The sequence below is a fragment of the Ictidomys tridecemlineatus genome, chromosome Y (assembly GCF_052094955.1).
Source record: "Ictidomys tridecemlineatus isolate mIctTri1 chromosome Y, mIctTri1.hap1, whole genome shotgun sequence".
NCBI lineage: Eukaryota > Metazoa > Chordata > Mammalia > Rodentia > Sciuridae > Ictidomys > Ictidomys tridecemlineatus.
In genome coordinates this window covers 5937614-5962030 of record NC_135494.1, presented here as the reverse complement: position 1 = coordinate 5962030, position 24417 = coordinate 5937614, and the positions used below count along the sequence as shown (strand labels likewise).

General features: G+C 32.5%; 1 protein-coding gene across 13 annotated transcripts in view; it reads left to right on the top strand.

Annotated features, from left to right (window-relative positions):
- The first annotated feature begins 2361 nt into the window (after positions 1-2361).
- The window catches only part of LOC144372005 (ubiquitin carboxyl-terminal hydrolase 9X-like), a 123721-nt gene continuing 101665 nt past the window's right edge, over positions 2362-24417 (top strand). For 4 of the 13 annotated variants that reach the window (XM_078035405.1, XM_078035410.1, XM_078035411.1 and 1 more), the window contains exons 1-4: positions 2363-2812; positions 4354-4402; positions 14520-14773; positions 24102-24247. In XM_078035405.1, coding sequence (XP_077891531.1) covers positions 14672-14773; positions 24102-24247 — 248 coding nt within the window. In that variant the 5' untranslated portion in view covers positions 2363-2812; positions 4354-4402; positions 14520-14671. Of the gene's footprint in view, positions 2813-2922; positions 3045-4353; positions 4403-14519; positions 14774-24101; positions 24248-24417 lie in introns of those variants that run through there. The other 9 variants (XM_078035407.1, XM_078035406.1, XM_078035412.1 and 6 more) reach the window with 7 other exon arrangements.

Genomic DNA, 24417 nt, shown 5'->3' with positions numbered 1-24417 from the left:
TTCATTGCTGTGGTCAGGGTAAGTTTGAACCTCATAATGGAAGGGTAAAACTGATGACCTGGCAGGACAAGACCACCAGGAAGTATTTGTAGGGCTCTGATCAACAAGGACAAAATATATATCCTAAAGGCATATCCCCAAGGACCTACTTCCTCCAGCCATACCCCCTCTGCCTACAGTTACCATCCAGTTAATTAATTAAGTGGATTAATGCACTGATTAGGTAAAGACTTGTGTAATCCAATCATTTCTCCTGAAATCTTTCTTGCATCTCACACATGAGATGCAAAAAATGTTTAAAATTAATAAAATGTTAAATAAAATGCAAAAATTAATAAAATGTTAATAAAATATTAATTAATTATGTCTAAATCATGATTTCCCAGCTTAACTTTGAACATGTGATTCTGTTGCCTCAGTGACAGGGATTACTGGTGTGTGTGATCCACCTAGGTATGCTATATTGCTTAAGAAAAAAGACAATAAAAATGTTCATTTGCAGTTCAGTTGAATTTTTGTCAATATTTTTGTTCTGCAATTTATTAAATATGCTAATATGAATAAAAAGAAAAAGGAATTGGAAGAAGGCCAAGTATATTATTTTCAAACGTGTCTAAAAAGAAAAAGAATACAGAAAAATTTAAGATTAGGACATAATAGTGAATTTTGCACTAATAAGACAGAGCTATGCCAAGACTGTGATATAAGCATTAATTCCACCTAAATTCTTTTTTAAAAACTTGAGGATGTAGGTTGGTGGTACAGCGACCTTGGGTTCAAGCCATGTTACATTTAAAACAAAAAGTATTAAAGGAAAAGTCAGTAGTTACTAAAAAGAACAAAGACAAAAGATGGGGAAAAGGCTCTGAACTTTTTAAGTTTTAGTTTGTCATACTGAGCCATTTAAACTATTGTTTAAACTTTTCCCTGCTTCCTAAGGAAACAAAAATGTGTCATTCATACTAAATGCCACTATTCAAACTGAAACTTCAATAAGAGATCCTAAAACAGAATATTTTTTCCTTGAAAACATGTTCCAGCACCTTAGTCAGCATTTGTAATAAAGACGATCATTGTTTAACCCTATAAGAAAAAATTATGTTAAGAAAAAATTTAAAAATTTGATGTTACTCAATCAGCATTTTTCCTTTTGTTTGGTGTCCATGTTTTTGTCTTAGGAAAAAAACTACTGTTTTGGTCCAACCCAGATGGAGCTTTCATTTCACTTTGTAAAATGCAGACTGTCTAAATTCAGTATTGTGAGTAAAAGTCAACTATATCTACGACCGAATTTCTACTTTTTATCTTTTGATACCTGCAATTGTAATTGAAATGCTATAAAGCAGACACAAAGCACAATTAATAACTAAAAACTGAATCCAGTAACATATAAGAATCATTCTACATCAGCAATATATAATAAAATTCTACATCATGACCCCAAAAAAGACTATTCCAGAATCGTTTTAACATACGAATTAATAAAATGTTAATATTAACTAGTTAATATTATTATAAAATATTAATTGATCATATTAATAGATCTAGGAACAAACTCCAAAGATCAACTAATGTGTCGTACAAGAAATAACAAACAAGATTTCCTTACATTTCCCGTTAGGCCACGATCCCCCACCACTACTACTCCCACCCCTTAGCACAACTATGTCATGATGTCTGACCCTGCCCAAGTAGCCTTAAGAAAGTTGCGCCAAAACAGCTCCTTTAGGGTGCACCACGAAGACGCAGCAGATCAGTCAAGATCTCTTCAATAGTTCCCTCCCCAATTTTTTTTTCTCTCCTTACTGCACATCCTAGAAAAAAAGGAAGCCTGGTGATATTAACAGTATAGTTTGGCGGAGATTCACAACGTAGCAAACCTCGACCTGCAAACTAAGCGGTCAAAGCAACGAAATAGTACTCAAGATTAATTCTTCGCTCTCCCAACTTCTGCGTAGTTCTCCGTCAGGTAATACTGCCTTTTCCATCCAAGTCATGCACCCTACTAGTCCCCAAATCACACCAAATTTGCAGTCTAATAGCTCCTTCTACTACTGCAGCTGGCCTTTGAGCCTGCTTTTGCTCTAAATAACTCAAAAACAAAAATTCTTGTTTTTGAGTTATTTAGGGCCCTGCTGTAATTTGTCCCTCGTGATGGAGTCCTGTCTGATGTTCGGCACCCTTACACCTTCCACGATTGAAACGCTTCAGCAGAAGTTTAGATTTCTGCAGCACTTACAGTGATATTCTCTTGTGGAGCAGAAACTACGTAACCTGGAGAGTGGGAGAGAGAAGGGACAAAAAGGAAGACGTGCATAGGAAGAATTGAGTTGAAAGTGGGGGAGGGCAGAGGGGCGGAGCTTTGTGCTTGGTGGTATTTCTCTAGGCTCTCGTTGGTACAATACCCCACTGGTTAAGCCTTTTATTATTTGTTGTTTTTCGTTTGTCTTATCCTCCAGACTGACTGGACAGGCCGAGTCGTCTGTCTTTAACCACCTCCCGGTAGCTCGCGCATTTCCGGCTTTCTTGAACTGAGCCCCTCCCATACTCCACAAGACTAACAACCCTTGGTCAGGTTCGCCCTCACAGTTGCTTTTCCCTCATAGGAGGCGACCTCATTCGTGCCTGGTGTTAGCATCGGCCCCGGAATGTAGAAGGAAGTAATAACGAAGACTCTAAGCCCAGAACAGCTAAAAGAGGACGGAAAGTGAAACTCTAGCGGTTGGATAAGCCAGAGAACGTGACTCAGACTGATTTGCCACCGAGAGTCAGTCGAAGCTTAGCGAAAGCCCCGGCTCTAGCACGAGAAGAGGTAAGAGGGCCGCCGCCTACCAAGGAAGAGTGGGAGGCAGTGGCCGTGATCACTTTTCTGACAAGGCACACGTGGGCCGAAGTGCGGCGTCTACGCTAGTTTATCCTCAAACCTCACGCTACTCAGTGGCCTGATTCAGGGGAACCGGGCCGTGTGGTGTGGTGCGTTAACTCACACCTCCCGGCCAAAAACGCAATCCGAGGGAGTAGGAGGGCTGAGTAGCGGCACCGGTGTGAGTGCGGGTTTCTTCCTTTCGCCAGGCGTTCGGAGCTTCTGGGATACGAGGGTTTGGTGGGCTTGGTTGATGCTAATGTTAGTGTATTTATGGACTGTAAGGAAAAATGGCCGGTCCCTTCATCCTCTCCTCCCCCTCCCGGGTTCCCCTTTCTGTAATGCGTGAGGTAAAATCGTTTTATTGAGTTTTCTGGTAAGGCAATGAGCAAAACTGTATTTGAATCTTAAATCTACACCAGGGAGCAACCGCCAGGGATCTTCAGTTTTGCAGCTGGGTCCTCCGCTTAACGAAGGCTCTTGAAACCAAAACGCCATTACTAAGACGAAGTGTTTTAAAATAGAACTAGGCCTCACCTGTATCTGGCCATCAGCAGGGACTTCTCACGCACCCCCTAACATAACCCTCAGCTTCTCGGACCTTCGACCTAAGAATCTGAACCGTATTTGCCCTCTTATTCTATTCCTTCCGCTTTGCTAACGGAAAAATATTTTCATGAAGGAATTCTTTCCAAACTAGCTTAGTATCTATCACCTTTCTGTTTGTTTTCTCTATTTGTACAGAATCATGTCTGAGTTTATTAGTGACAAAAGATTTTTTGGGAACAGATATTAATTTTTGGAAATAGAATTTTCATAATCATAAATCACAGTTGGTGTTTCAAGGGTGAGCTCAGGTGTGTTTTTATTTCAGTGACTGCAAAATAACATTGAGCATGTGTCTAATTTGTATGAAAGTTTGTAGAAACTAGAATTAGGAGTTTTAAGAAAATTGGCATTTAAAGGATTTTATACAATTCTGTTATATCGTTACTTATTTTTTGCTGTGTGATTCCCCCTACAGGTATTTGGAAAATTTGTTCAAAGGTTTTTCGATTTAAGATTTGTAGATGACATGCTGCAATTTTTAACAGGACGTTTCTTATAAGGAAAATTATTCATCTTTCTAAATCCAAGGAATATTTGTATAGTTTGCTTTTAAAAAAGAATTTGTGTTTTTCTGTTTTTTTTTTTTTGTTGTTGTTGTTTTAATTTAGAAAACTTGCCACAAGTCTTTTCTTCAGGTTCATTAACAGTAATAGTTAAGTGGTAATTAAATACTAGTTAACTCTACTAGCATGATAATGTAAAACCCTGACCTTAAAAATCTAAGCAGACTATGAAATTTTCTTAGTTGCTAATTAAATGACATTTTGACTTCTCCAAATATGAAGTGTTTGCAGACTATATAAAAGGAAATATATATTTTTTTCAATTTAGAGTGTATTCATATTGTTTTAACTTTCACATTTTAAACTTTATTGTTCCAGTGTGTGGGAAGAATGAAAGCCTGAAGTATTTGCAGTAGGAGTTTAAAGGGTGAGCTCAGATATTTTTTATTTCACTGGCTTAAAAATAATGTTGTTAGATTTACCTATTCTTCCTTTTTCTTATGCAACATTTACATGAATGTTTAATGTCATCCTGATCATCTATTTATATGCAGTGATGAGAATTGAACCTAGTGCCTTACGACCTGTTAGGCAAGTGCTATACCACTGAGCTACAAATCCAGCCCTCTAAAAGCATTTTTTAAGACTAGTTTTTTTTATCTGATATTATTGAAACCTAGTTTTGGTTTCTTAAATGTTTACTTCATCTTGTCAGTAGAACTGATAAAGGAAGGATTCTCTGGGATTTAATTCTAGGACCTTGAAATGCATTTTTTTCAGTATCTTAAAGAAATAATTTCACGAGATATCTCCTAATAATTTTTCTTTGACAAGGGGTTTTTAATGCAAGTTATTGTTTTGAGATAAATGTCCCTTGAGATAAAAATCACTTCTTGGTTAATTGCACAAATACATCATTTTATAAAATCAACTTTAAATTATAGAAGGTTCTGATAAATATTTTAGCAGTTTTGATGTGGAGATATTTTTTGTTTAATCTGAGTTAAAAATAATTTTTCAAAGTGTGCTGAGATTTGAACTATAGCCTCAAGCATGCTAAGCATATACCACCTTCAGAGTAGGCCTTTTGTGTGTGTGTGTGTGTGTGTACGTGTGTGTTCCTTCAAGTATTAGGACTTTAAATTTTATGGGTTTTTATAGTAAATAAACTATATCCTTTGATTTTTGGATAAGTTTGTTTAAACAGCATTATTAAGTACAAATTGCATATACAATAGTACTTACAGAGTTCTGAAACTAACATCTCAATGCAGTTTTAAAACTTAACCCTTCACTTTAGCAGATGTTTCTGGCTTCTTTTTAGTCATTCTAAACCTGCCATCATCCAAAGACAATCTCTAATTCAATATCCTTCATAAACTTGCCATTTGTGGATGTTTCATATGAAATATTATTTTAGGGGGTCTAGCTTTTATCAACTAGATAATATTTTTGAGATTCTTTCATATTGTAATATGGCTCAGTGTTGCGTTTTTTAATTCTAATTATATTTTATTGTATGGCTGTGTTACATTTCAGTTACCCTTTTATTAGTTGTTAAACATTTGGGGACTATGAAAAATAAATTGACTAGAACATTAATGTATAAGTCTTTTTGTGAACCGTTAATGTTTTAATCATTTTGTATAGATATGTACAGCAAAATTCCCATGGTACTCTAAATTTGTTTTTGGTTTTTTTTTTAATATTTATTTTTTAGTATTCGGCAGACACAACATCTTTGTTTATGGTGTTGAGGATCGAACCCAGGCTGCACGCATGCCAGGCGAGCGTGCTACCGCTTGAGCCACATCCCCAGCCCTGTACTCTAAATTGGTATATAATTTAAACAGTTGTAAAATTGTTTTTATCTCTTACACCTGTTGTGGCTGTACAGTGGAATCTTATTTATATTTTATTAGTTTTTTGGTGGTAAAAACTGAATCTAGAAATGCTGTACTTCTGAGCTATATGCCAAGCCCCCTTTTAAGCTATATTTTTGAAACAGGTCATACTATGTGACCCAGGCTGGCCTTGAACTTATTATTCTCTTACTGTTGTTCTCCTTGGTCGTTGCAGATACAGGCTTACAGGCTTGAACCTGGAAAGAAAATGCTTTTTTAAACTAATAACTTTAAAAATTTACAAAAGAATGGTCATTTGAATGTTACTAATCTAGCATTGAATAAGCATTTTGTATTATCATCTCATGGGCATATCTTATTTTTATGAAAAGAGAATAAATTGAGGTTTGATAAGCTTAATAATTCTAATAATTGTGGCAGTTATTGCTGTGATGTGATATAATTTAACAATATTATTTTTATTTTTAATAATTAGTTTTTGGTACCAGGTATTTAACTCACAGTTCTTAACCACTGAGCCATGTTACCAGCCCTTTTTTTATTTTTGAGATGGTTGCATTAAGTTGCTTAGGCTAGCCTCAAACTTTCTATCCTCCTGTCTCGGCTTCCCATGTCACTGGGATTTGATGGATTTATTCTTAAAATATATTTAGTTAAATTATTGTCTCTAAAAAGATGAAAAATTGAGGCATTTGTTTTTCTGTCATTTACTTTTTTTTTTTAACATATATCTTTTTTTAGTTGTAAATGGACACAGTATCTTTGTTTTTTATGTGAAAATGAGGATCAAACCCAGAGCCTCACACATGCTAGGTGGGCACTCTACCACCAAGCTACAAACCCAGCCTTTTTTTTTTACTTGTATTATTCCCTAAATGAATATTTGGTTTAATATGAAAATGTTTTATCTCAATTTAAGAATTTTAGCTTTTATTAATATTTAAAATCAGTTTGATTTCCACAAAAGTTTTTCAAAACTGTTTTTGAATGTGCTGAGTGAATTTTAACTTACAGTATATTTTTGAAATAATTGAAATAGAAAAAACAGACATTCATTTGTATTTCTTTTTCCTTAGTTTCCTGTGCTAAGTTACCTTCAAAAAGAAAGAAAGTCCCTAAATGGTATAATCTGTGAGAATTCTTAATAAGGCACAGGAACCATCATAGACACATTTGGGGAAATAATATGGAAAATTAGGACTACTAGCTAAAATCTTATTTCTGTTATAAGAAGAAAAACAACATAAAATCTGGAGTACTTTATATATAGTAAGGTGGATTTATCATGTTCCAGGCAGGTTTTATTTTTGATGTTAACTATAAAATGATAACCATTATAATGTAGCTTTAAGGATGTAAAATGTTGTCTTAATGTGAAATTTTACCTGAGTTTATTCTTAAATTTATTTTTTCTATTTTAGTTTTTATTATGCATTTACAAAGGTATGCTACTTATGTTTGACAGCATGTCTTTATTCTTCTTAAAGGCATTAAATAATCATGATTTTTCTAACTTCACTGTGTTTCAGTTACCTGTGAAGCTATTTGAAATATGTGATTATCTAGATCTTATTCTACAATAAATACTAGGAGATTCTATACTAGGCGATTCTAATTGTAGATCTGAGACTGAAACTTGATGGTGTTGCCTTTCAACTTCACTGGTTGTTAGGAGTTAAGGAATGCTTCACATAAACATTAAAATAGCTTTGGGCTGTTAATATTTTTTTTCTTTTTGAGCTATCTAGTTTGTATTGCTATTCAATACTAGATTTAGCTGCCTTTTTATCTGAAGCATACTGGGAAGAGAATTAGACTTGTGTGTAAAATAAGAGAAACTCACTAATATTAAGTTTATTATATTAAATCCTTAAAGCAATTGAAGATATTAGAGCTATTTCCTTGTACTACATTTTTTTAAATAGTTTGAATTTCAGGGCTCATTGTGTTAAAAAAAAAAAACAGTTAAAACAAATTTGTTTTTAAATACCAGTGTGTCCTTAGCTGTGATATATTTGACTTTTTATAGAGTTCACTGTGCATTATGTGCATTAAGGTGTTGACAACTGCAAACCTGTTCTTTCAGACCATGAAGTAGCTGATAAGAAAGATTTCTTGTTTTTTTTTTTTTTTCATGGTGATATGATCTAACAACAATTCAGTTTGGGGATTGTTATATTTATAAAGGAGTATTTTGCATAATTATTTGTAATATCAGTTGATTTTATAAGATGAAAGAAAAACACAATTGAAAGTTTTGATTGAAGTTACAAACGAGAGCTTAATATAAACTAAGGGAACTGCTAAGGAATGTGGAAACCATGGCTCATTAATTTTAGCTGAGCTTTTCTTCCTGATTATATTAGTTGACCTTATTCAGTGGTGTATAGAATGATTAAAATGAAAAAAAAATGCAGAAAATTTATGTAAAGCTTATTTAAAAAGGTGTTTTATTAGTTCTTGCTGTGTAATATCCTATTATAATGACTTGAAGTAACAATTTTTAATCTTATAATATCTGCTGATGAGAAATATAGACATGTCTTAGTTGTTTGGCTCAGGGTCTCAGGCTGTAGTTTGGTTATGCTTGAGATTATAGTCTCTAAAGAGTAGGTTGAGAATGGCTCTTGTTTCCAAACTTAGATAGTCATGAACAGAATTCAGTTTGGCAGGGGCAGAGTGGTGGGGTAGTGTTTGCTGGCCACAATTCCTTACTCATTGTTAACTATAGGGCCTTCTTACTTTTTTATCATGTGGTTCTCTTTATGACATAAACAGGTCACAACATAGTGTCTTGCTACTTACATCAAGAATAAACAAACAGGCAAGAAGAGAAAGAGTGCAAATAATTTCAAAGTCTTCATAATCCAATCTCAGGGTTAAAGTAGTTAAGTTCAAACCAGTAGGTGGGGGCCGAAACTAATGGAAACATGACATGACTATCAAGAGGCAGCATAATTGTGACTGATATTAGAAGCTTGCTACAGTTATTATTGGGGACTTTATGATGTTTTATTGTGTAAAAATGTTTGAATGAGAGACTCTTCTAAAAATGTTGTGTTATTTTATCATGATTTCTTTGAATTTCATCTGGTTTTCAGTAATGCATTATCTACTAATTTAGAGTACTTTCTACTTAGAGTGATTGTCCAGACCTTCAAGGAAATAATTATAGGCAGGACTTACTTAATCACCCTTAATTAATATATTTATTATATTCTTCATAATATTTTACAGGAATACAGTAAGCAGAATCATAATAAATGATACAACAAGAGATAATGTGAATTTTGCTAATAGTACACAACTATCAGTGTCTAAAACAGTGTTTCTCAACAAAGACCGAATCTGCCAAAGCATTGAACATTCCACAGTGTCTTGAGACCTTTTTTTGTAGTCATGATGGGTAGATGGTGGTTGAGTTCTAGTGGGTAATATCCAGGAATTCTCCTAAACATCTTGTAGTGTTCTGTTACCATTCCCTAAGGCCTCAAATGGCTATATGCTGAGATTGAGATATCCAAGTCTACAAGGTTATTTATTATTTCTTTGTTCAAAGTTATATTTCTCTTCATAGATTTGAATTTTAGCTTGGAGATTGTTGGTGATTTGCTTAATTAAAGGAGAAAACAGAGGTTAGAGGGGAATTCTAATGTAGTAATGTCCATTAATACATTCCTTAACTTCATATATGAGGCTCTCATTTTCTGAGCCACGTAAATATCGGACGATTAAAATTGAATTTTTACTGAATTATTTTAGCCTTGGAATAGGTTGAAATATGAACCAGAAAAAAATCACAGAAAGCTTTTTTGGTTCCTTTTACTATATAAAACTCTTTATGCTAATTCTACTGGAATGAAGTTATTTTGACATAACTCCAGACCACCTGTCTGTAGTTGTTTACTGTTTTCCAGTTGTGATTTGGACCATCCACAATTTATCTAATTTTGTGGTCTTTTTCCTTCATTCTTATTATATATTGTTGTTATTCCTTTTTATACTTTTATTCTTTTTTATTCTGTTTGCCTGTACTGTGATTCCTTATCATTGTGTGATCTACGCTGCCTCATTTGTCTTATTGAAGTATTGTCTTTTTATCTCCAGGAGATAATCATTTATTTTTTCTTTGAATTCTGAAGTAAAATTAACTCCTTTCTCTTACCATTTTAGGTTTTGTCTTCCCTTTGAGAGTTTGAGTTTATGTCTATAGCATAGTATCTGATTCAGTTGATAGAATTCAGCATTTGTTTTGTTGGCTTTTCCGTACTTGCACAATGATATATGCTCCATGATAGAGTCTAAAGAAACTATTATACATGCTGTGTGAAGATTTTTCTGGGCTGTCTCCTAACAGTTATATCCCTTATATCTGGGATATAACTGACTTTTGTGTATGATTAACGTTTCTGACTAAGGGACTGTTTGTTAATGAGAGAAATAGAATCAGGCAAGGGACTTTGTTTTTCAGTTTTAGCTTTTCAGCTAACTAGTAAACCAGTTACTTGACCTTATTGAGGTTTGGACTTATTTTACTACAACTTTTGTACTTTTTAATATCATCCTAGACACAGAGAGATGTGAAAATTTTCAATTGTATAGTTTAAAGACTCAATATGTAGTTGTGGAATGTTTGATAGTAGAAGTGAAGAAAATCATTCTAGTTTGAGATTGAATAATATTTGTTGATCTTCAAAGCTGTAAGATTTTGGTAACTGTGTGAATTGGGGCAAGTGCTTCCAGAGAAACATTCTGAAATGGAAAAATGGAAGCTTTGGTTATAGATAATAGTAGTCGTATACTCAACCTTTACCAAGGCTAAAGTAATCCATACCAGGAAAATATGAGACATGAGATTAGAAAACTAGTATGAATTAGATTAGAAAATGAGTGATTTCAATTGTCAGGTTAAGGTATTTTATTTTTAAGCAATGAAGTATGGCTTTGAAGGAGGGGCTATGAAAGTGACATGATAAAATCTGTGTTTTGTAGAGGGGTTGGGAGATGATTCTGTGTTTTATAGATTTGTTAGAACTGAAGAATTAAAACAATATTTATAATAATTTGAATGAAAAGTGTTTAGGGGAAAAATGCTTTATGAATTTAAATACCATAGTATAGAAGTAAAGAGATTGCTTAATGTGATTTTGACTTTTCTGTCCATTACATACTAAGGTAAGAGGCAAGGTACTTCTGTATTAGATATCTATAATTTAAAATAACTTAAAATAACAAATATTATCTTTTGTTTTTGTGAGTTTCTGTGAACTATCCAAAGCTATGGTCTATGGCAATAGTATTTATATCTAAGATGGTTCACTAATAAGAAGACCTTACTTCTTTAACCACCATTGGCAGAGTATTTACCATATGAACAACACTGAAGTAGCCCTAAAGTTGGGAGCAAGTGTTAGCTGATATGTTAAGGGTACTCCTAATCAGCTTTAAGAACATTAATGCTGCTTACATGTATTAACTTATTAGAGAAAATAATATCGAGTTAAATTTATTTATTTACTTATTTTGATTTGAAGAAGATACATTGATTAAAGAGATACATTGATTAAAAGTTGGTACAGATGGTTTCAGGTAAAATTGATGTTGATTCATTTTAATTGCAGTATCAGGAAAAGGGATTTATTGTTTTTGTTGTATTTCTTAGGAGGTAAGTTCTCAAGCATTTTGATTTGGAGTCGACTTCCATTGGGCAAAATTTTGAAGATCTCATTGAACTAATTACATGTCAACATTTGTGAAAAATAGTGGATTTTAGTTTTTAGAGTAGTTTACGTTATAGAAACCCAGAGAGTTCTTTTTATCTCCTTTCCCTAAAGATTCTTGTGTTATTTATGTTTTGTGATAGTTTTGGAATATTTCTGAAGGGAGTCCCATTTGATACACAGTTTTTTCAAGGATTATAAGCAGCTAACTGAGTATAACAAATTGTTTTGTTTTTTGGGTTTTTTTTGTTCTGACAAATGGTTAAGGTCTTCTACAAACGGGTAACTTCTTATGTTCATCAATATAATATCCTTAAAAGTAGTTTCAGGGCTCTAGAATCTGTTCCTTCGACCTATTTATCCTTGGTTCCTTTCCTTTGATGCTGGCAGGCATTTTTTTTGTGTGTGTCTATACATACTGACCTTTTAGGTTAGTTGTGTTTTTTTTTTTAATTGTAGTTGGACACAATATTTTATTATTTATTTTTATGTGGTGCTGAGGATCGAACCCAGGGTTTCCCATGTGATAGGCAAGAACTCTACCACTGAGCCACAACTCTAGCCCCTTAGGTTAGATTCTTAATAGTATTTATTTAAAATTTTTTGTGTCTTTTGTGGTCTGAGCTGAGCCTGATCTTCTGGTGTTTTATTTATTTTTGGTTTTGGCTGGGCATTAAAACTAGGGCAATTCACTTGCTGTTTTCAGCAAATGAGTAATTTTACTTTTGTGGATGTGTGGAATAGTTTATCTTTGTATGGAAGGTTATATAGTTTCTAATTTGGGTCACTTAATTTATTAATAATTAAAGCTGTTGTCCTTTGTATGTAGGTTGTTGTGTAATTCATTTTAGCTTGTATTTCTTTTTGGTAAATTTCTAGATATATAATTGCTAGGTTATGTATTAAGACTATTTTTAGCATTGTAAGAAAATATCAAATTGTCTTCCAGTATGTAGGCTGCCTTCTTTTTATTCCTACAAGCAGTGAAAGGATAATATTTTGGATATGGTAGTCAACAGATTTTTCTTCTTCGTTCTTTAAGTAGATTAAATCAGGGTTAAAAAGGAATTATTTTGTTTTGTTAGTTTTTCAAATCCTGGATTTGAGGTGAGGATTTTTGTTTAATTTAGAATATGAAAGAGTAGGCCTTTTTTTTCGGTTTTCACCTGTATTTTGATTGGGAATAACTTTTTTTCTGTAATTGTTGTGGCTTTTTTGTTTTATTTTGTTTCTCACTTCTTACTTCATTCCCTATAGATTGTTGATTGGTGAGGGATATACATTGGATTTCCTTTTCATTTAAATTCTATTAGATATTTTGCTTATAGTTAAATTGTGATGAAATATGTATGACCTGACAAAGCTTTGTAGAACTTTGATACTGAAACATGCTTCATTTCTATCCTTTGTTAAAAAACAACAAAAAAACTTTCTACAAAGATGTTTGCGTAAAGTTATAGAGGAATTGATTGATTTTTTTTTTTAAAGTCATTATTGACAGTCCTGACTTATAGTTTGAACACAAACAATATTGCAAAAAAAGGAAAGACAGAATTCAAGAATTTACTGAGAGGCATCATAGATATTGGTGGTTTTTAGTAGGGTATGTTATTAAGATACACACACATATATCAGGTTTTTGTTCATTTTCCCTCTAGTCTTATTATGGAAACATGATTTTCTTTCTCTCCTGTTTTTTTTTTTTTTCTTTTTTTTTTTTTATAATGGGGACTGAACCCAGGTAAACTCTACCAGTGAACTATATCCTTAGCCCTTTTACTTTGAGATAGGGTCTTGCTAAATTGGCTCAGTCTACTCACATATTTGTAATCATCCTGCCTTCATCTCTAAATATCTGATTACAGAGTTGCACCACCACACAATTAGCTAATTGTCTCTTAATCTAGATTTTTCATTTTATTTTTTAAGAAAAGTCTGTCTCTGACCTTTGCCTCAGTAATGTTTATTATCACTCTTAATTTTTCTTTTGAGTCTTATTAAAGAAAAAAAATCATGTAATTTTTAGAATTTGATTTAGCTATGACTATTAATGAGGTTTAATGTGACTAAGTTAAAATCACATTTTATGATTTTGTACTTATCTCAATAGCTCATGAATTTTGCTGTCTATAAAGGTAAATGATAATTCTACTTCATAGATTTATAGGGAGAAGGAAAATTCTTCACAGAATGCATGACTTCTTAAGAAGTAGTTATTAAATTGATTATTACTTCACCTATGTCTTTAGTACATACATATATTTCTTTGACTTTTTAGGTTATGTTCTTTGCTTGATTTCTGTTCCCCTGACCTTTCCATTCCCTTCTGAACAGGGTGGAGAGAAGAGCATAATGTTGTAGATACAGAGATGACATAGATTATTTTCTTCTGGCTTGGCTTTGAAATTTTGATTTTTTTTTTTTTTTTTTTTAGGGAGATAAATCTAGTTCTCAGCCTTGATCAACTTTGGAGATTTTAAAGACATATCAATTTCTGGGCTTAAGATCTTTTTATAGATTTGATATAGACTATAGAGTTTGAATTACAGCATTTTTAAAGGACCTCAAGAAATTCTGTTCTGTAGAATAAATTGAAAAACATTGAATTAAGGGAATGTGAAGTGTAAAGGATTTAGTGGCTATTTCACATAGATTCCTCTGCTATTTAGATTATGAAGAATTCCTACTTAAAACTACAAGGGCCTGTATTCTATTTGGATTCCTAGAATGTATTGGTGACTCCCCTAAAAGAACTGGTAATAGGACTTGTTTTCTTGGTAAAAATGTGAATTTATTGAGGTGAGTACAAGTTTTAATAAAATTTTAGCTTGTTTTACTTGTCTTCTGTTTTTATAATCCTCTGTTACTGACCATATCAAATTTAAAATGAGCTGGTTTCTTATTTATCTTTTTAAGATGCTAAAAAAGTTCTACCCTTTTTTTCCCCTTCTACTTTTAGGTTATGAAATGGTTTCTGCAGATTGGTTTGTCCTTGAATTGGAGATTTTTAGGACTGGCATATGCTGGTACTTCATCTCCTATAAGTGGACTATAATTTCTTCTCTTAGGACAACTACATAAACAGACAAAATAGCAAAGATCTATTCTTTGATGAGTATGACAGCCACAACTCGTGGCTCTCCAGTGGGAGGGAATGACAGCCAGGTCCAGGCTCCTGATGGACAGTCTCAGCCTCCTTTCCAACAGAACCAGGTATGATTAAGGTTGTGTTGTTTGGATATAAGGAAATATGAAACCTTGGAACATATTCTGAATAATTTGTGGAGTAATCAGAAAAGCTGTTGTGATTAAAATTGACTGTGTCATTAGTAACAGGAAATTCTAGTTATTATTCATGATTGAGTGTTTAGCCCTGTTTTTCTGCATCTATGTAAATCTGAGCATAAACATATTGCCATTATTACTTTGATTAAAAGCATAAATGGAAATAAGCTATTTTTGTTCAAATCCCATCTTTGTGTACCCATGAAAATGACCTTGAATCTGTGGTTAAGTACTAAGTGTATACCTCAGTTTTTCTATTTCTAAATGAGAATAAATGAATAATATTTGCAACAGGATTAGCACAGATTGTAGTTATCAGAATTTTGTTTTGAATTAGTTGGCAAAAATTACTTTTTTTCTGTCTTTGGAATGGAAGTATTAAGGATTATATAAATAAGTGGAATATTTATAAAAGATTTAATGTAATTTCATTTCTAATATTGGTGATTTATCTTTATTATGTTATTCCAAGAATGTTACACAGTTATTTAGAATTTATACAAAAGGGTTTTGCATGTTTTTTTTTCTGTTTAACTTTTTTATTGCTGTTTTTTAATAGTTTGTTTCTTCGGCTTTCTTTGGGTTTGGTTTACTTTGTCTAAATCTTCAGGTATAATTTAGATAATTGATTCCAAATTATTTTTAAAAGATGCTTTTTTTATTTTTATTTTTTTAAATTTTTAATGTTTATTTTTAAAGTATAGATGGACACAACACAATGCCTTTATTTTTTTAAGACTATAAATTTTATCGAACCACATCTAAGAATTTTGTTTGTATCAGTTTTTATTTATTTATTTTTTAGAGAGAGAATTTTAATATTTATTTTTTAGTTATTGGCGACACAATATCTTTGTTTGTATGTGGTGCTGAGGATCGAACCCGGGCTGCACGCATGCCAGGCAAGCGTGCTAACACTTGAGCCAAATCCCCAGCCCCTTTTTATTTATTAATAGATATATTTATTTAATAAAAATTTCTAATTTGGGATTTACGAATATTTTTAGATAAAACGTTTCATTTTGATGGTTGAGGATTTTCTTTTTTTTGTAGTATATTTTTTGTTGTAGATGGACTCTGTTTTATTTATTTTATGTGGTGCTGAGGATCAAATCTAATGCCTCACACGTCTGAGGCAAGCACTCTACCACTGAGCCCCAAACTTAGCCCCATTTGAGGGTTTTTTAGGATATTTATTTTGTTACTGTCTTATGGGTTAATTCCTTTGTTGATAGAATACAGTGTTATGTTAGACAATTTGTTGAGACTTGTGGCATGATATAGCGTATATAATTAATAGTTTCATGAGTCTCCAAAAAAGTATAATGACATGCATTCATTGATGTCATTAGCAATTTGCTGTATATGCTTTAAGATTATTATTATTTTATTTTTTTAGTTGAAGGTGGACAAAATGCCTTTATTGTATTTATATTTGTGTGGTGCCAGGCATCAAATCACACATGCTAGACAAGCACTCTTACCACTGAGCAATAACTCGGCCCTGTATATGCTTTTTTGATGTGTTGTTTTGCTTAAAGTATACTGAACTTTTTTCTCCACATTTTTTATTTGGTGCATTATAATTGAACATACTGATGGGATTTGTTGTTAAGAATTTGTACATACCACAATACATAACTGTATGATTTGGCCACAGTCATTCCCTAGCACTTCCTCTTCCCCACCCCTTGGTACCTTTCCTCTACTGATCTTTTTTTTCATTTTCATGAGATCTTCTCCACCTATCTTTCTTTTTTCTCTCTAGCTTCTGCTTACAAGAGAAAACATACGAGCGTAACCTTTCCTTTTAAGTTTATGGTTCTCTCCATTTTCCAGCAAATGTCATAATTTCATTTTTCTTTACAGTTAAGTAAAACTCCATCATGTACAACATCACATTTTATTCCTCCATTCAGCCATTGATGGACAGCTAGGCTAGTTCCATAATTTGGCTATTATGAATTGTGCTGCTATAACATAGGTATGCATGTATCACTGTAGTAAGATTCTCCCAAGAAGTGGTATTTGGTGGTATATGGGTCATATATAATTCCATGCCTAGTCTTTTAAGGTGCCTTTTACTGATTTCCACAGTAATTGTACTAACTTACACTCCAACCACAGTATAAAAGTATTCCTCTTTCTCCATATGCTCCCCAGCATTTATTATTATTTTTGGTATAGTTTTTTATTTTTTATTACAATCCTTATTACACGTATAGAGCACTATTTTCATATCTCTGTACATACAGTATGTTCATGCTAACTTATGCCATTATACATGTACTCTTTTTTATTACAATTCTTAATATACATATATACCACAATTTTTCATCTCTGTATATAGGGTATATTGGCCGCAAATTCAAATCTTCATACATGTATTTTGTATAAAATCACCATCACATTCCACCATCCTTATTAATCCCCTTCCCCCTCCCTTTCCCTTCCAACCCTCTTCCCTATCTAGAATTAATCTAATCTTCCCATGCTCTCCTTCCCTACCCCAAATGAGTCACCCTTGCTTATATCAGAGAAAACACTCGGCATTTGTTTTATTGGGATTGGCTAACTTCACTTAGTATTATCTTCTCCAAAGCCATCCATTTAGCTGCAAATGCCATGATTTTGTTCATTTTCATTGCTGCGTAATATTCCATTGTATATAAATGCCATGTTTTTTTAATCCATTCATCCACTGAGGGACATCTAGGTTGGCTCCACAGTTTAGCTCTTGTGAATTGTGCTGCTATAAACATTGATGTGGCTGTGACTTTGTAGTATGGTGTTTTTAAGTCCTTTGGGTATAGTCCAAGAAAACATTTTGAGTTCTTTACATATTCTAGATATTGATCTTTTGCCAAACAAGTAACTAGCAAAGACATTCTCCTGTTCTGTAGGTTCTATTTCCTTTGCTGTGTAGAAGTTTTTAATTTGATGCCATTCCACTTATTAACTCTTGGCATCATTTCCTGAGCTTTGGGAGTCTCTTGACAAAGTCATTACCTATGGCCGTGTGCTGGAGTATTGACCCTACATTTTCTTCTGAGAGTTGCATAGTTTGTTTTTTAATTCTTAGCTCTTTGATCTTTTTGTTGATTTTTGTACAGGCAAAGAGATAAGGCTCAACTTTCATTTTTATACATATGGATAACTAGTTTTCCCAGCACCATTTTTAAAATATCTGTCTTTTCTCTAAGTATGTTTTTGGCACCTTCGTCAAGGTAGATGTGTGGTTTTGTCTTATTTTGCTTTAAGTCTGCTAATTTTTTTGTTGTTGTTGTTTTCTTTAACTTGTTGAGAATCACTGATAGTTGTGAACTTGCCCATTTCATTTTGTTGTTCAGTCAGATGGGTGTTATTTTGAACCTATAAAATGTACCTAAATCAACAATAAGGCTCCTTGGCTGGGATTGTGTCTCAGTGGTCAAGTGCTTGTCTGGCATGTGGGAGGCACTAGATTTGATGCTCAGTCCCACACAAAAAATAAAAGTATTATGTCCATCTATAGCTAAAAAACTTTTTTTTTAATAAGGCTCCTTTCTTGATAATTTTCCGTTAATGTTTATGCAGAGATATGTTAATTTCCTTCTGATTCTTCTACCCACAGAATAGAAAAGTACCTTTCACATATTGATACAAATATATACCACATTTTGGATGTGTGGGGGTGACTTAATATTGTGTGATATGTGTCCTATTGGTTTTTTTATGCATTCATTTTTGTTATTTCCTGTGGCTAATACCTGTGAAATCCACGATGCCATTTTAAATATTAATAAAATTAGGACAGTTGTCACAGTGACACATTGTCACATCATTATCACCCTAAGTCTGTGTTTCATCATGTTTTACTTTGTGTATTACATATTCTGAGTTTTGTCATATACCTAGTTTCTCTTTCTTTTTTATTCCCTCTTATTCTCTAAATCCTAATCACTAATTTTTTTTTTAATTATGTTCCCTAGTTTGGCCTTTTTCAGAATGTTATGTATTTACAGATATACAATATGTAGCCTTTCAATTTATCCATTCACTTACTGAAGTACATTTTGGTAATCTTTGTTGGGCCATTTTAAATAATGCTGTTTTAAGCTCTGAATGTAAGATTTTTGTGAACTTAATTTTTTGTTCACTTGATTGATTACTAGTGGTCATGATTGCTAGATCTTAGGGTAAGAGTATTGAGTTTTATTTTAAAAAACTTCAGAACTTTGTCCCCAGAGGACTCTATCTTTTTTCATTCCCTCAAGGAATGAAAGAATTTCTGTTTCTCAAAATTGTAATATCTCTTTTTACCGCTTTTAATTTTGGCCATTCTAATAGTTGTGTATGTTAACTTTATTGTCACAGATGGCAATTTGCTATATCGTGTTTTGTGTAACATGGTGCTGATCATCTCCTAATATAGTTATTTGTCATATTTTATGCTGTCTTTGGGGATTTATTTGTTCAGTTCTTTTGTTTATTTTAAAACAACAACAAAAGACCTGTTTACTAATTTTAAGAGTTCTGTGTAAGCCAGGTTGAAGCAGGAGGATTACAAGTTCAAAATTGGCTTTAACAACTTACTCTTTCTCAAAAATAAAAAAAAAGAGCTGGAGATTTAGCTAATTGGCAGAGCAATATAATGTTCAATGCTTGGTACCAAAAAATAAAGCAAAATAGTTCGTGTATATTTTAGATAACACTTTTTGGTGATTGCAGACATTAGTTTTCTCATTCTCTTGGCAGTATCTCTCATAGCACAAGTTTTTTAAAAAAAATTTTTAATGAAGTCTGCTATTTTTTATATAAATATTACACTATTTTAAATACTATTGCTTTATAGTAAATCTTACAGTACAGAAGTGTTGTCCCTCTGATTTTTTGTTTTTCCCTTTGAACATTATGTTGGTTATTCAGTGTCACCAAATAAACTAAAAAATGAGTTTATTTGATAATCCAGAAAATAATTTGCTGGAATTTTTCTTGATTCCATTGAATTTAGATTGGGAAGAGTTAAATATTTTTTATAATAGAGACTTCTTATCCATGAATATGGAAATTTCATTTATTTAGTTCTTTGATATCCTTTAACAGAAAGTTGTATATATGGTGTTGTGCTTTTCTCATGTATGTCTTGTACTTATTTTGTTAAATATTTAAGTTTTATGTTTTTTTTAGGTGGTAGTGTATATGGTGTTGTATATTTAATTATATATAATTATTATAGTTTGGGGCTGGGGATGTGGCTCAAGTGCTAGCGCACTCGCCTGGCATGCGTGTGGCCCGGGTTTGATCCTCAGCACCACATACAAAGATGCTGTGTCTGCCAAACACTGAAAAATAAATATTAAAAAGTTCTCTCTCTCTCTCTCTCTCTCCCTCTTTCTCACTCTTTCTTTAAAAAAAAAATCATTATAGTTTGTTTCTAGAATAATACTAGATTTGACTTTGTATATTTAAATCAAGGAGCCAGGTACAGGGATTGAACTCAGGAGCACTCAGTCACCTCTCCAGTCCTATTTTGTATTTTATTTAGAGATTGGATCTACCTCACCATTGCTGAAGCTAGCTTTGAACTCTTGATCCTCCTGTCTCGGCCTCCAGAGCAGCTGGGATTATAGGTGTGTGCCATCACACCCAGCTAGGATTCTGCATCTTTTGCTATATATACTGTCTTAGTAGTTTCAATTATTGAGTCATTTTTGTTAGTTCTTAGAGAATTTTTATAGTCATGTTGATAGCAAAAATATAGTTTTATCATCTTTCTCCTAATTAATTTTCATTTTTATTTCTTTTTTATTTTGTATTATTTTATTAATTTTTATTTATTATTTTATGTTATTGAATAAGATTGGTGAGCATGAACATCCGTTTTTTGAGTTTTGACTTAGTAAATTTTATAGTTTTGCAGCATTAATTATGGTGTTAGCTTTAGTATTTTTGTATTTATGTTGAGAAAGTTGTGCTTTATTTATAATTTACTGAAAATTTGGTCATTGTAGATGTTGGATTTGCTAAGTACTTTTTATGCATCTGTTAATGTCTTGTGTTTTTAGTTTGTCTATGTTATGCATTACACTAACTTTTTTGACCGAATAAGTACATGATTTATTAAAAATGTCATAAACAACATATTGTAACATTTTATATTTAAATATCATACAAAAGTAACTAACTTGATGCACATATTCTATAGTATGTAATGAGAGGGAACAAAAATAACATCAAAGAAAAGATAATACAAAAAATTTATAATTCATCATTGTAAAATACAAAAGAACTAATTTCCCTGTTCAACAGAATTTATCTTTGTTTTGAGGCATACATTCCAGGGGTAGAAAATTAAATTTCTTTTGAATTAATTACAATTAGTCATAATTTTATTTGGGATCTTTGATTTGGTTGTAAAGATATATGGGGTTCATATGAGCTCATTTAATTTTATGTAATACAAAGTTTTTGTTTATTTACCTCAATTTTTATTTGTTACTGAAAAGAATATTTTTCAATATGATTAGATTTTTATTTCATGTCAGAGTATTTTACAACATTCCTATCCTTCTTGCATTAATCCTCTTTCTGGTTGAGAAGGAGACTAATGATTGCAAGATTTAATCCTGTCAGAGGGCTTGTGATTCAAATTGATGGGTTCTTTATTTATTGAATTTTTCATTTTATATATATGAATCACTGTCGACTTTGAGAAAGTGAAACCATAGAAAGCTTCTGTGCTTGCTTAAAGCCTATTAAGAAAACAAAATGCTTAGTGTTTTCTGAGCTTCCTGAATCTTTGAGGGTTTTATATGACATTAACTTTTAGAAATTTTCCATAATTATTTCTTCATTGGATTGTCTTTTCCTTCTGTTCTACCTATTACATGTTGTACCTTTGGTAGCTATAGTTGTCCCGTGTTTTTGGATATTCTCTTAATTTGTATTTGCTTTTTCCTCTGCGTTTCAGTATTAGAGGTCCAGCCCATAAAAGGGAACATATTCCCATTACAGTATTTCTTATCTCTATCATTTGATCTAAATTCTTTTTTAGAATTTCTCTTCTTATTTTCCCTATATATATTTCCTCTTGTTGTCTACTTTATTCATTAGATCTCTTATATTAAATACTAGTTATTTCAAATTCCCTTTCTGGTAAATTTTTAAATCCCTGTCATTTTGAGACTGATTTTGATGTTGCTGTGTTTTTCAACTATTTTTGTCCTTCAGTATGCCATGAAATTTGGGCAAAAAGTGACTTAATATAATAATGTGTTAAAAGAACCTTTGGTGCTGGGCGTGATGGCACAACACCTGTAAATCTCAGCAGCTTGGGAAGCTGAGACAGGAAAGTCTCAAGTTCAAAGCCAGCCTCATCAAAATCAAGACACCAATAAGCAAGTTGGTGAGATCCTTTCTGTAAAAAAATACAAATTAAGATGGGGATGTGGCTCAGTGGACAAGTCCCCGCGTTCAGTCCCCATAAAACCCCCACCTGCGCCACTACCACCAAAAAAAGGAACTTTAGTAACAAGATCTTTACCACTATAATAATAGATTTGGGGAAAAGAGAAGGAACCAGTACATAATTCCGTGATTAAGGCTCAGCACAGTCTAAGCCTGTGTCCTTGTGTATTCACAGATGTTTTTCAGGTTCCCCACCCCAAGTGTCTTAAGGGAGCTGGAACTGGGAATTTTCTTTTTCTCAAGCTGAATATTATAGTTTTGTTTTTCTCAGTATCCAGGTCACTTAGGCTCTGATAAAACCTTAGAAGGTTCATTTCTCTGGAGGGCAAGCTTATTAAGAGAACAAAATGCACTTCATATTACTGAATGTCTACATATTGTATCTCACTCAGCTGGAAATGCAAGGACTTTTCTTATCTCACTGTGAGAATTTACTCCTGGAGTAAAAACAAAAAATTATGTTCACGCCCTTCTAGATACCTGACTTTTTTGTTTGCATAACCTGGTCTAGGCCTTAAGTATGCCTTGCCCTGTATCACTTAGTTTTATATCATCAGCCTTTCCTTCCTCCACAAGTCCTATCCTCAGGATTTACAAAGATTCAGATTTTGTCAGGTTGCTCCTGTTTCTTAACTTAGTGAAGATTAAATATATCTAGACATTTCTCCTTCCATCTAAGTCAAACTTTTTTTGTTTGTATATAGCAATTTATTATATATATTTAACTACTTTTTATTGCTGAGTAGTGATTTGTACCAGAGTTTGCTTGTCTGTTTGCCTATTAAAGAACATTGGGTGATTAAAAGATTCAAATTATCAAAAAAGCTCACAAAAAAGAAATATATAACTTGTATAAGAAAACTAACTTAGAACACTTTTAAAATTTGTTAGTTAAAAAAAAAAAAATTAAGTCCAGATTCCTTCACAGGCAAACTCTACAAAACATTTTAGAAGAAATAAAGCTGCTTCTGTGTTGTCTCCTCCAGACACATTTCAATTCACTGTTTTTTGAAAATAATATTTGTAAAAAAGGGCAGCTTGTTCTTAACATTGAGTATTTTGGTTTCTCCAACACTGATGTGTTAGTTAATGCTGTTGCTTTTGTTAATTTTTGTCAGTTGCTTTTACTTGTAGATTTCTGAAAAAGATCACTTACAAAGAACAAAGTTATGGCCAAAAGAACTTGTAATACATAGTTACAACATTTTGTGTAAAAGCTCTTGATTATAATTAAGGGATGTAGAATTTTGAAAGAAATTTGTTAAAAGTCTACAATACTAAAAGCAAGTATGTGCCTACAGAATAAATTGATTACACTGCCAAGTCAAACTCAATAATAAATCAAAATAAATTGAGAAAATATGACAAAGTTGTGAAATAAAGTTTGTTTTGTTTTGTTTGGGAAATGCTGGGGACCAAACCTAGATGCTTAAATTTACAAGCAATTAACTTGATCTATATGATCTGCCCCCAGGAATTGTTTATCCTATCAATTTAATGTTTATATTTTTAGGATGTTATGCTTAAGAAGACAAAATTGAGATTTATCTCAAAGATTTGTTATTAAGAAAGGCAACTACTCTTGTGTTTATATCAATAGCAGTCATTATGAAAACAATGTTCTCAATTTTTAATTGGGTTAATTCATATAGTATACTACATAGCCACTAATAATCATGTATTATACATTCGGAAAGACATATTAGAAAATTAAAAACAGATAATATTTTACTTAATCTATGATTTCTGAATTTTTCAATGTTGAAATGTTTTAGAAATTGAGTGAATTATTTAACTTTTAATTAAGATTTCATCACCTGATTATTCCAATGAGAATTCCCCAGCAACTCCTCCAGATGAACAAGGTCAAGGTGATGCTCCCCCACAGCATGAAGAGGAGGAACCTGCATTTCCACACACTGACTTAGCAAAGTTGGATGACATGATCAACAGGTGCATTTGTTTTGATATTTTTTTCATATTGGATGCACTAAGAGCACAAACTACTTGCTGTCATCTTTGCAACCAGAATTAAAAGGAAACATGGCAGAATTTTAAAAGTCTTTGCTATTTTCTTAATTGATTTAATGTTTTGATCATAGCCAAATACTTCGTAAAGCAGA